The 13117-nt window shown below is 40.0% G+C and overlaps 1 protein-coding gene across 1 annotated transcript; it reads right to left on the bottom strand.

Moving 5' to 3' along the window:
* Window positions 1-1506: 1506 nt before the first annotated feature.
* slc25a37 (solute carrier family 25 member 37) lies at window positions 1507-12109 on the bottom strand. Its single transcript, XM_061816803.1, has 4 exons — window positions 11720-12109; window positions 7077-7305; window positions 6484-6540; window positions 1507-5742 (listed from the first exon to the last, which is right to left on the bottom strand). The coding sequence occupies exons 1-4, from the start codon at window positions 11912-11914 to the stop codon at window positions 5216-5218; spliced, it is 1008 nt and encodes a 335-aa protein (XP_061672787.1). The 5' UTR covers window positions 11915-12109; the 3' UTR covers window positions 1507-5215.
* Window positions 12110-13117: the final 1008 nt, after the last annotated feature.

The raw sequence follows: 13117 nt of genomic DNA, 5'->3' as shown, positions 1-13117 counted from the left end.
CGCTTGCCGTGGCTCCTCACAGCGAACCGACAACCCACTGAAGAGGACCGACGGGGAGCTGTCTTCCTGATTCTGCTTTGTTACGTTAACTGGTGCAGACACAGGCGGGGGCGGGGATAGAAACTGAAATGAGGCTGGATTAAAATCTTGCTCAGTTTGAGAATTTGCATACAGGATAAAGTGGGGTAAATTACATTAGCACAGGTTTAATAAGTTGTATATAAATTTATAGGACATGACAAGAAAAATACTAATTTTGAAAAACAAAATGAAATAAAAGATTAAAATACAAATTAGAGATTTAATCATCAAAAGTCATCTTCAATAGGAATAGTAAGAAGTCATAAGACTTAGTCCTACCCCCTACTTTCAGACATTGCTCACAGCAAAAAGTCTCTAATTTCACAGTTTATCAAGTATGTCGAGTTCAAAGTCGTACAAGAAAAATAAACAATTAATTCTGATTTTAGAGAACACAAACGGATCCATAGGTCAGTAAATGAGGAAAAAGTAATCATGCAGAGAATCGTGGATTTTTCCTCAAAGCAATTCAATATTCGGAATTTGAGGGTTTTCGTCAGTTTAGCTTCCAGTAAGTCAGAGTTTGTTCCTTTTAACAATCAGTCCACCTTAAAATGTACCAGTGGAGTTGAGCATTACCTCTTGCTGGTGTTATTATTATTTAAATTTAAGGTACCTCTAAGTGTATAGCTAATTCTCCTAAATTGAAATGGTTTCTGAATACTGGAAAGTAAAGTAAAAGAGGCTGCTCAAAACATTATTTGCTTACTTTTATAGTCAGAGATAAAGCAGCATATTAGACATGATGTGAAGCTTCTTGATGAATTTGTGAAGCACAATACGTAAGGAATTTTAATTAGTTACAAGTGGATGTGGATGGCCCAGGACTGAGTTTGCCTTGACACCCCCGATGACTAAGTACTGCTCTAATTTGTACTATGCCAAGTATATAAACCTTTATTGCTACGAAATTGCCCTTTAAGAGGAATCATCTCATTTTGGAGGGGATCAAACACTTCAACTAAAACTGCATACAAAAAAATATGCCCATTTAAAACAGAACTTGATGTGTGAGTTAGAACACAATATAAGCATAGGTCATACATGCAAATTCAAACTATTCATATATCAAATGTACACAACTGAACTCTCAGACTACATTATCCGATCGTGATCTTGAGATTGTCCATGGTTGTGTGGAATGAGCCAAATCCTGAAGGAGTTCAGGTCTTGTGAAAGTATCAGCGATTGTGACTTTGTACGACTCATTCTTCCTTCAGGGAGGCGCATCTAGAACTACGATGTAGTCCTATACTGGCCCCTGCTGGCTTCAAGACAGATTGACACATTGGACAATTTCGAGGCTGAGTGAGCTGCTTTTCTTGTATGTTAACACATTTTTAAGGAAGTCTTGGCAGAGGCTTCGATCCTATTAAAAAAAAAAAAAAAAAAAAAAAAAAGAGAGAGAGAGAGAGAGAAAGAGCAGCCACCAATCCAATCACTTCTCACTTGTTTATTTCAGCTCCAATGTTACATGCTGTAGCAGCATTGTCAAAATGATTTCTCGTAGATATGGTCTAACATTCAAATGCCATCTCAGGTATTTGTGCGTAAACAGCGTAACACATTTACATGTAAAAACAATTATATCTACACACACTCACACGCAAACAAGCACAGGCTAGAGTGACCTACAGAGAGATGAAGAGCGTATTTTCTTCACTTGAATTAGCGACATGATTACCTCATAAAATATAGATGACGCAAATGCATATATAAAGGTCAACCAAAGAATTCCCATTTGCTCATGGGGAATTCTGGGAGGGCAACTATGGCTTATATAAAGTGTGTGTACAGGTTGAATGAGTCAAAAGAAAACGGCAATCATTAAACACATCAAAACATACTAAAAGCCAATGATAAGTAAACGGTTGCTCGTTAACTGCCACTATTCGGGTGAGTAGATTATGTGCGCAACAACAACAAAAAAAGCCCAGCTATCCACTTTTGAAACAATGCTGAGCAGGAAGGGACTTGCAGTGGTCACCACAATGTGACTGTAAACATACACAAAAATAAGAGTCTGGCTGTGACTCAGGAGGACTCATGGAGTGGACATGGTGGAGACATACAGGTTAAAAAGCAAATGCATAAAAAAATATTATTTGATACAATGTCTTTGGTGGGTTGTATACATTACCAAAATAAAGACTAAAATGCTACTTTTTTTCCCTGTTTAGAGATGCAGGAATGTCTTTGAAAAAAAAAAAGCAGTGGGTTGAAAAACAAGTAATTATTTGATATACAGTACAATTTGGAAAACTTATGTACAACCACAAAGGTTGTAACAGCTCATTCAGGTCTGTGACAAGCCATGGTCAGACCTCCAATAGCTTCCTTGTGTGGAGTCAACTGTACTGTATATTTATCCATCCTTTCTCAATACCGCAAAGCCTGTTCGGAGTTGCGGGGTGCTGGAGCCTACCCCATTTAATTCCTGGTGAAAGGCAGACTAGACGCTGAACTGATCGCGGATCAGTCGTAGGGCACATATAGACATGGAAAACCAGTCACACACATACATTCACACCATGTATGAGTAGGAACTGAAGCTACACTGCCCGCACAAAATGTCAGGTAAATGTATCACTCCACAACCAGTCATTCTGTACTGTATAGCGTGAGTGATTTAAGAGGGTTTTAGCGTTGTCTTGTGGCGAACCTGCAGTGCACGCCATCAGGCTGAGTGACACTTTTACAAGAACAAACAGCTACAGGGACAAATGGCGATGGGGCAGGCCATCAATTCATTGACCAAGAATTGAGAACGGAGTGTTAATTAATTAAACATTCATATGTCCAAATTGTACATCAATTCATCTCTTTTCTAAAGTCCTTTTTCTCATTCAAGTTGTGGGTGAGATGGAGCTTATCAGAGTTTGGGGGAAATGTGTCATGAAAAAGTATTGGCCCCTTTCTCAATTTTTTATATTTTTGAAGTTTCAGCAGATCATGATATAAATCTGAATAAACACATATAACCCAAGTGAAACTAAAATTGTTTTTAAATGGCAATTTAATCTTATAAGGAAAAAAAAATTGTTAACCCGACCTTGTGTGGGGTAAAAAAATAAATGAATAATGACTTTCCTATCACAGGAAATGAGTGCTCTCTATGGACATATTTTGGCCCACTCTTCCTTACACAATTGTTTGAATTTTGCAAAAATTGTGTGTTTTTGTGCATGAGCGGCCTTTTAAAAGGTCATTTCAATCAGATTCAAGTCTTGACTTTGATCAGGCCACTCCAAAACCTTCTTTTGTTTTTCTAAGGCATTAAGAAGTTGACTAGTGTGTTTTGGATCATTATCCTGCTGGAAAACCCAAATACTTTTCAGATTGAGGTCTGAAACTAATGTGAGCATTCTCCAAGAATTTCCCGTTACACCGCAACATTCACAGTTCCATCAATCACAACAAGTTGTCCAGGTCTTGAAGGAGAAAAGCAGCCCAAGGCTGGGATAATGGGCCAGCAACTACTGGGAAGGTTCACCACTACTGTATGTCTTCTCTGTGTGAGGATAATGGCTCTCCATATGGTTTGTGATTAGCCATAGTTGATACATGATTTAACAAGGGGGTTAATTACTTTTTCCACAGAGGGCCAGGTAACTATATTTTATTATTTCTTAATAAATCAAATCATTCAAAAACAACATTTTAATTTCACTTTAGTCATATTTGGCTGATATTTACCTTTCTCCGATAAGCTTATGGGGAAAATTGTGGAAAAATGAGAATTTTAGAAGGGGACCCAACACATTTTCACAGCACTGTGCCACTCGGATTGGTTGCCAGCCAGTCACAGGGCACATGTAGATGAATAATCATTCATACCTATGCAGTGTTGTACCTGAACGAGTGCAAAGGGAACAAAGCTGGAGACTGAATGTGAGTTTCATCATCCTCTCTGTCATCCTGTGTGGCATGTTTGTTTGCAAATTGAAGACTAGTGTCTCTCTTTTTTGTTTAATTTCCCATTCAAAAAAAAGGTGATTCAAGCAAGTTTCAGGGCCTGAAGGGTGAACGCTGCAGCTGGCTACTAGTGTAGACCGGAAGGGTTGCAACAATGGGGAAATGCCAGGATTTGGAGGAGAATTTGTCTGTCACCAATATAACAAGGAAACAAAAAGAACTATGAACTGGTTCATTTTTTTTTTTTAACACTGAACTTGGTTCCGATTTTTGAATGACAAACTATAAATTTAACTTGTTCCGTTTTAAAGCTATGAACTGAACTTTGAACTAGTCCGTGTAGAAAAAAAAAAATTCCAAACACGACACCTATAGAGAATGTAGTCTGGAATTAAACCAACTTGCTTGCTTTTGGAATGCGGAGGAAAGACAAAGTTCAAACCGCAAACCTCAGTACTGTGAGGCAGATGTGCAAACCATTAGCACATCGTTCCGCCGATCATGAAAGATCGGTGGCAAAATGTAACAATATTTGGCTGCAACAAGGAGCCGGACTGTTGATTCAGTCAAGACTGGTTTGCCGTTTAATGTACACCCTGATCTTATGTCAGCGATGGGAAGTTGAGCTACAGGACAGCCACACAGATCTATATTCACCTCAATACACCGCTGCCAAGGAGACAAGAGTTCAGAACATTCAGAGAGAATCTTTCATAAATTGCATGAAAAAATGTCATTAGAGATCAGGAAAATTGTCAAATTCCCATTCTTTATGACAAAAATGTCAAAAACTAAGAGAAAATTGAAACAAATTGGATAAAAACAAAGACTTGCTCTGTTAAAGAGCAAAAGAGGCACTTGGAAGTTGGAAGATTCATTTTTCCCATTTGGAGTGGAAAAAAGGGTGAGTTTGCTTGTTCCTTATAAATACACACAAGTAAAACAAATAAAGCAGCGACATGTTGCTTCCTTCTGCACCCAGGAAAATACAAGCCACACAAATAAATAAATATTAAGAACTCTAAACATTGTTCAAGAAAATGTGGTTATGTATGTCGGAAAGAATGTTGAAAGACGACTGTGTGAATTTCTCCTTGATTCATTTGCCCTTGAGTGACGTCATTGTGAAAAGAAAAAAAAAACGTGCAGACGTCAGTGGAGTAACAAGAAGGTGTGTCACAGCTCTGCTACTTCCTCAAACATCGCGGAGCGCTCACGTTCACTTTCCGTTCCAGGAAGCAGGTCTCGCCTCCTGCTTGGTCAGGAAGTACTTGAAGAACTCATACACGGACCAGGCAATGGCCGTGGAGGGCATCTGGTATATCACTCGAGCCTGCACCCCTTTGAAGAAAGCTGCCAATCCGCCCAACTTATACACTGTCTTGAAAGTGTTGGCCATTCCCGACAAATGGCCGCTGATGTTCATGGAGCTGAGCGCCACATTTTCTTGCGTGTTGAGCAACGTCTTGCACACGTCAAGCGGTGTGGTGACGGCGGCCGAGATGGCGCCGGCCGCCGCACCGGACACGATGTGCGTGCCAGGATGGTAGTGTCTGTGCGGGTTTAGCCACTCCTGCATGGTCTCATAGGTGATGAAGTGAACAGCCTGGAAGGGGATGTTCATGGTCAGCTGCGTGCTGTAGCTGCGGTAGAAGGCGCCCGCACCCTCGGTGCGCATCACCGTGCGAACGCAGTCCCAAAGTCCACAATAGGGAGACTTGTACATTTGCATCCTCTGCTTCACCACTGAGCCATGACGACAGAAACATTTAGGAACTTTCAATTAAAATGTACATATTTTTTTTTCTAATTGAATATGACAGCAATAAATGGTCATTGCCTGTTAAATCACAGACTGCTCATCTGGTCTGTAGGCATATTGATGCCACATCGTGGGCTCTAAATTGTCTTCACTTATTCTTACGCTTAGACAGTGGCAAGCATGGAAAATTTGGGAGCGCAAAATGAAGTTAGAAGCAAAGAAATTGTCCGTGGAAGACAAACATATTGATTTACAGAATAGACACCCATGACTCAGTTAATTTTGGGGATGCCCACAACTGCATAAAAACCATTTGTTGCTTGATTGAACTAGAAATTGGAAGCATTTACCCATCTGGCGTTAGATTGCGTTTAAACTTAGGACAGCACATTCTGAAAATGGTTCCGCTAGAGGCTAGTACTGATTATCACAGTAAGCTCAAATGACCCAGGTGTGAGCAAACAGTTTTGTCAACCTATAGGTTATGGCACAAAGCCATCCTGCAGTATATAACTACAGTAATGAAGTAGCTGATGAATGTGACTTTCTGTACATTTTTTTTTTTAAAAGCATTACAACAAAATAAATACCTTCAATTTTGGATTTGCCCATTGGTCTGATCACATTGGATTAATAATTCATTTCAGTCTGTCCTTGTCAGAAGACAAAATATGATTTGCATTTATAGTATATTTTTTTAGGAGTAGTATTAGTGTTTTGCTTACCTTCAGCAGGGTTCATGACAGCGTCATGGAGGACAGTTGCCACGCTGCCTGCAACACCTGTGAAGACAACAGTTGTCAATAGTAAAAGGACATATGGACAATTGACGTTTAATGGAATACCTGAAAATAATAGTGCCCATAAATTGTGTCCGGACTCATCAAGTGTGAAATTAATCCACTGACAAAATCTTTCACTGTCTACCAATTTCTGAAAATGTTTGTGTGCACTTGTCCATGTAGCACAACAACGCCGTGTGCTGACTTTACAAGTGAAAATGGTTTTACTGTCGTTATGGGGGGTGCTCCTGCAAGTAGAAGCCGCTCTTGCCACCAGGCTCAGGCTCTACCCCAATCGTCATGGTAACAAAAATCGGGACTCTTCATTGGCCTGGAGGCATACAAGGCGTTGTATTGTCGCTCACTTGCATGACATAAAAAAAGGCTAATTTTAGCAAGACAAGAAAGTGAAATATTGATCCTTGGGGAGTTGGCTACATACACCTGAAAACCGTTTTAGATTGTGGGGGGGGAATTGCATAATATGTCTGACACTAACAGTTAAATCATGATATTCAGGAAAGGACAATTTGTACCGTTAGCCAGATGGCTGTTGGCTCCACTTTTAATGACGTCGCTGAGGGAGTGCTTGACCCGTTCATAGCAGGCAAAATAGAGCGCGTGCGCAGGACCGGCACCCAACATTGTGATGTTGAGACCTCTTAGTGGTCTGAGGAAACCCTCTGTGCGGATGATCCGTCTCAGTGCTTCGTACACGCCTTGATACCGGGCATTGGGGTCGGGCTGCAGGCTCTGCATCCTTGTCTAAAAATATAACAGGACACAAAGATTATGATTTGTGCTGAAGAGCAATATAGATTCGATATGCGTCATGGTAGCGTAAAGAGAAAAAACATCAAATCGAATCGGAACATCGGAATCAGGACTCTTCTCGACGTGGGGGGCAAAAACCTGGTATTTATCAAATACCTGCCAATGCAAGTGCAACATACAGATTGAATGTACAGTACCTTGTCAATACGAGCTTCATGTCATTGACTTAAAAAAAAAAAGATAGAAATAAAATGCACTTAAAAAACACTAATTCTAAACTACCTCTGAAGCAAAGAGCTTAGAATAAGGCTAAATATGCTACAGAAGTGCTGTATTGACTATAAATATACAAAATATATAATACTGGTGTAATTTGGAGGTCATCCTCATGTGAATCAATGTCAGGACAACTAAACTGTATTCAACGTTTAATTCTACCATTATTTGTGTATTTTTGGTTACTTTGGTGATTTCATTACAGAATTTTAAACCTTGTGGCGTTTTTTTTTTTTTTTTTTTTTTTTTTACATGCATTTTGGACATCTGGACATGCATGTTATCTCATAGGTTCCAAAATCTACTTAAGTATAGTAAAAATGTTATGCTTCCCACCATTGTTTTCAGGTAGGTGAAAGCCCACAGAGAGGCAAGTTCTGTCCCTAAAAATATTGTTTGCAGTCTATTCGGTATACATACTTGTCTATTAAAGACAATAAGACTGAATTTGGACACCTGCTATGAGCCAAACCCCATTTTCAGGATGTATTGTAGCCTAAAACGTAGTCACTTGGTTGTGACGGCTGAGGGCTCTTTAGTCTGAGGAATGACGGTCTGGCGTGTGAGGCCAAGACAAGGCTTTGTTTTAGTCCAGCATGCCAAGTTATCTGCACAGCACAAAGCCTGTTTTTATTTGCGGGAAGATGGAGCTGCCGCTGGCTGGAGAAGATAGGCTTGGACTATCTTCCTCGGTATGTTCCAATGCGTTTCCTTCCTTTTTGCGCTCACAATAAAGTACAATTATGTTTCCGTTTAATACAGATGTGGGAACGTGGTGCAACAAAAATCTTAGTTGATGTTGACGTGTGTCAATTAGACATGCACAAATCACACCATAAGGGCAATTAAGTAACTTTATTATTCTGATCCAGCAATCAAAACCATTCGCATAAACTAAATAAAAATGTATACTTCACACAGAATAGAGCCAAAATGAAAAACATAACATCAACTAAAGGAAGTTGTGCTACATCCACACGATGACAAAACTCCAGATTCCGCTCAGTATGACAATGGCAATGAAACAATAGTTCGAAGCATTCAAAGATTCCAACTACACACGTAATCTGATGAATATTAGGAAACTTAAGGGTAAATATTTACTCTGTAAATAATCACCGTTTCAGTCTCTGCTGAGGGAAGAATAAATGCCAGTCATAATTTCAGTAGAAACAAAGGGTTTCTTATAGGGGCAGTTACCCCAATATGGCAGAATTTAGTCTTCTCTAAATCACTTATTACAAACATTGTTGGGCAGTGTGTGGGATACCCCCAAATCTTGCAGTGCTAGCAAATGGGGAAAAAAGTTGCATAATGTGACAGAAACACATTTTTAAGAGACTTACCTATTAATACTGAAGTATGTGTGCAAATGCTTGGCCACGTATAAAACTTCAAAGTTTCATTATTCAATTTTATGATGACAGTGATTCTAAGGAGAACACCGAAACAACTTCATCACGACATTGAATTCTTTCAGTTTCATTTGAGTGTTTTTTTTTTTTTTTTTAAACACGAATAACCGTCCACAACGTTAAAATATTACTTAAAACATCTTGTCGGTTAAACTTCTGATTGGGACTGTTTTGAGCTACAGTATAGGCGTCTGACTTTCATTATCTACGTCAAAGTTGTAGTAGAGCCTCAATTCTGACCATTTCCTAATCAATACGATACAAGGGCGATGACGTGCACACCCTTCACTGCGGGAGGTTGATTTCAAGAGTGTGTAGCACAGATAAGGACCGAACAGACACTCCCTTGGCACTGTTGGCGCAAAAAAGCTCTAGGTGTGCCTCGTTTGATATCTTGCGAGGTCAAGGCCTTGGTCTACAGGTCCACCGGACTCCAAATGAACTCACCCAACAGTTATTGCTACCAAAAGTGATGCTACAACTGCAGCTGTTACGTCACTTGAAAGAAAAATCCAAATCTGCTCAAGAGGAAATGACAAAAAAAAAGAGTTTGAGTAATGGAGGAGAGTGTAGCAACAATGGAGCCATAGTGGAACATCAAGTCTGCTCAGATTTTTAATCATTCTTCTCATAGAACAGAAACAGAAACACCAGGCATCTAATTGAAAGAACAGTCGTATTTGAAATAAAAAAACGAAATTAACTTCAATGTATTTGTTACATTTGAATATTCTAAACTGTCAAACAAGTGTAAAGTTATGCTAACTTATTTAGGTAGGTAAACCTAAAAAAAAAAAACAAAAAAAAAACAATCCCTTACCTTTAACAATGAAGGCCAATGTCATTATTTAAAGCTTCCTATTCGTCATGAAAGGTTCTGTGATACTTCTGCTTATGAAAGACCTGAGCCATTGATTCGCTAATTTTTTTCATCTTGAATTGTGAGTAAAAACCTGGGTTATGAGTACTACGCAAACCTTACAACAAGCATGTGATCAGCCCATATTACTGAAAATGTTGGCCATATTCCAAATTGGATGACTTGGTTACAAAGCAATTTGATGCTTCACACCCTCCACTTGGAAGGCACTTGGAAAATAACATGGAACAATGCAACGAGTGTTCCTCCTCTGCAAAAATATTATATTTTATGTTTAATATTTGGATACCAAGTGAGAAGGGTGTTTACTAACCGTACGTGACTGACGGTCAGCAACTCAAAGTACGTCAAACCCTCAAAATTATGCAGAGCTTGTGATTAATAGGAACAACGAATTCTCAATCCTAATAAGTACATGTTAGTTGTGATTCTTTTTATACCTATTCAAAGCTACAGAAATTTAGTTCATCTTCATCACATTAGTGTGTGTGCAAAATACTATTATGGCTAGTACTATGACCCCCCATCATGTCAATGATTGCTAGGCTTTAGGGTCTATAACTAACATTTTAACAGAAACAGGAAGAGTTCAATCCAAACTACAAGACGATGTGAATTGCTACCCCAACTGGTTATTAACTTTATTATTAAGGCCCGAGCACTCTTTGTCAGGGGTTCAATATGGTCAACAACATACCATTGTTGGCAAAAATGTGTATCCTGTTTTAGGGGTCCCCAACACAACACACAAATTCGGGAAGCCATCCATTCCTCTTGCTCCCTCTCTCAATATATTACATGCAATTAGGTTGTTTTCTGTTGTGAAAAATGTATGGGAAATGTGGTCTTTTGATGTATGTCACTGACATATTCCTACGAGCTGATGGACAACCTTGATGGGAGAAGGATGTGTTGCACTGTGCTCCTCTTTTTTTAAGACTCTCCAACTCACCCATAATGTTAAGCAGCGTCTTGTTGATTATGCAGTTCATGCCTAACCACGTGGACTTTGTATCGTCGGGGTTGTAGAATTTACCCATTTTTTTTGTTTTTTTGTTAAGTAAACGCCAAGCATTTATGAGATCCCGAGCATCGCCGTGAATGTGGGTTTTTAACCACACGACTTCTCTTCACCACAATGTCCCGAAACATTTGTGTGCTTCAAGATCTGCATAGTTTTATGGGCTGTAGGTCCTATGAAAATATGCCGGGGGGGGGGGGGGGGGGGATAGGCCATTTGTATGTCGCGTATTTCATTTCTTGTGTGGTTGGCCTGGAACATGACCCCAGCGATGGAAGCGGGATTACTGTATTCACATTCACTTCAATGGAAGAAGCTATTTTGAGAGATGATATTTGAGTTATAACCGTGGCCACAGAACAAATCATACTCATAAGTCAAGGTACAATCGTATAAGTTATTAAGTTAAAAATGTTAATGAAGTTTAGAGTTAGCCATTAACCGAGACTTGGCAACAAACTTTCTAATCACACTGACAGAGGCTGAATTGAGTGCTCTACTGTCGTCTTGGACACACGCACACGCACAAAAAAAAAAAATTATGAATCAATTAAAAAAAAATAACTGTTTATTTATTCTATGCACGTTGGCACGCTCCCCGGAAACAAACCCGCAAAAATGAGCTAAACATGAGAAGCTAACTGTGGTCAGGCAAGTTGCGCAATTTTAAAGCTAACGCTTGTTAGCCAAGTATTGCAATACGTAACCAGCAGACGAGCAGTCTGTGCTGCTGTGGACTTGAGGCGTGATTTATGGCCAAGTTGATGGCAAGCGTCGGGTTAGACGGAGACGCGGGAGGTGTGCGTCCGTTACCTTGACGGAGTCCACGGGGTACATGACCGTGTGCTCCAGGACGCCAGCCACTGCCCCCGCTGTCATGTGCGTTGTCACCGAGACATGAGACGGCAAGCTCTCGTAGTCGCCGTCGCCCGGAACGGGCTCGCCACCCTGGCTCGCCGTCTGCGACATCTCCAGCGGTGCCAGCACACGCTCCGAGCTCAACTCCATGCGTGGCGAGTTTGCCCTCCACACTGGACTCCGAGGACCGCTTGTCAGGGAGTTATTGGCAGCGTGGACAGCCACATCTTCAACCGTCACCACTTGCTGGAGTAGGAAAACCAACGTGACGTACCCCTGAAAAGGCGTGGCTCCCTCAAAAAATCAACCAATTGGATGACGGATACTCGCCCAGCGGACAGGCTTTTGGTTTGAGGTGCCCAATGAGAAGTTTTCTCTCTGACACTCGTCTCTCCGGCTGTCATAATCTCATCCGGACTTTATTTTTCAATATACAAACTTGTGAGAAAGTTAAAATGTTCGTTCACATACATGAGCTTTTTTTTATGTACATACTGTATTCAGAATATGCCTTAAAATTATTTCGATTAAAAATTATAATAGGTGCAGTACTGAATTCAATTTTATTTATAGAGCACTTGAAAAAGTAACTCAAAGTGATCCGAAAAATAAATAAAACGTTCAACCCCCCCCAAAAAAAATAAAAAGTAAATTATTACACATTTAAAAATAAAATTAGTTAACATCGGGATTATCCTGCAGTGCCTCTGTTGTGTCTTTCACAATGACATACTGTAAAATAAAACAAATAAAATAGATTAGAGGAGAATGAGGCATCGTGTCACTTTCTGGGTGAATAATAGTACTATTTAAATATTGAGACCAAGACTTATGGATAAGTATTACGATTTGATCACACTGGTGCTAGTATAGATAAGTGGGCTTGTTGGTCGAAAATAAGTCACCAACATTGTTTTTTTCCATACCAATCATTGTGTGACCAGAATGCATAGCACGAGGGGGGAAAAAATGTAGATACAATGGGAGGGGGGGGGGGACACAATAATAATGCAGTAAGTTAAAAATCATCAATACATCCAATTTTTTTTTTTGCCATTCATCATCACAGGGGTCGTGGGAGTGCCTATCCCAGCTGTCACTGGGCAGGAGTGTTTTCTTATCAGGCTTGTGTGACCCCCCTCCAAACATGCACATTAGGTTCACGAAAGATGGGGTGTGAGCGTGAGTCTGAATGGTTTTCTCTAGTCAACTAGGATAGGCTCCAATTCACCATATATCAATGAGCATTGGCTGAAAGTCCAAGGAGTGCCAGCAAATCCGTGACGTGTCATAAAAACTGTTCACTTACCTTCTATAGGGAAACTTGAATTGGTTGCAAGACCGGTTATAGAA

The sequence above is a fragment of the Syngnathoides biaculeatus genome, chromosome 4, assembly GCF_019802595.1.
Source record: "Syngnathoides biaculeatus isolate LvHL_M chromosome 4, ASM1980259v1, whole genome shotgun sequence".
Classification (NCBI taxonomy): domain Eukaryota; kingdom Metazoa; phylum Chordata; class Actinopteri; order Syngnathiformes; family Syngnathidae; genus Syngnathoides; species Syngnathoides biaculeatus.
The sequence above is the reverse complement of the archived record's forward strand: the minus strand, read 5'-3'. Positions and strand labels throughout refer to the sequence as shown.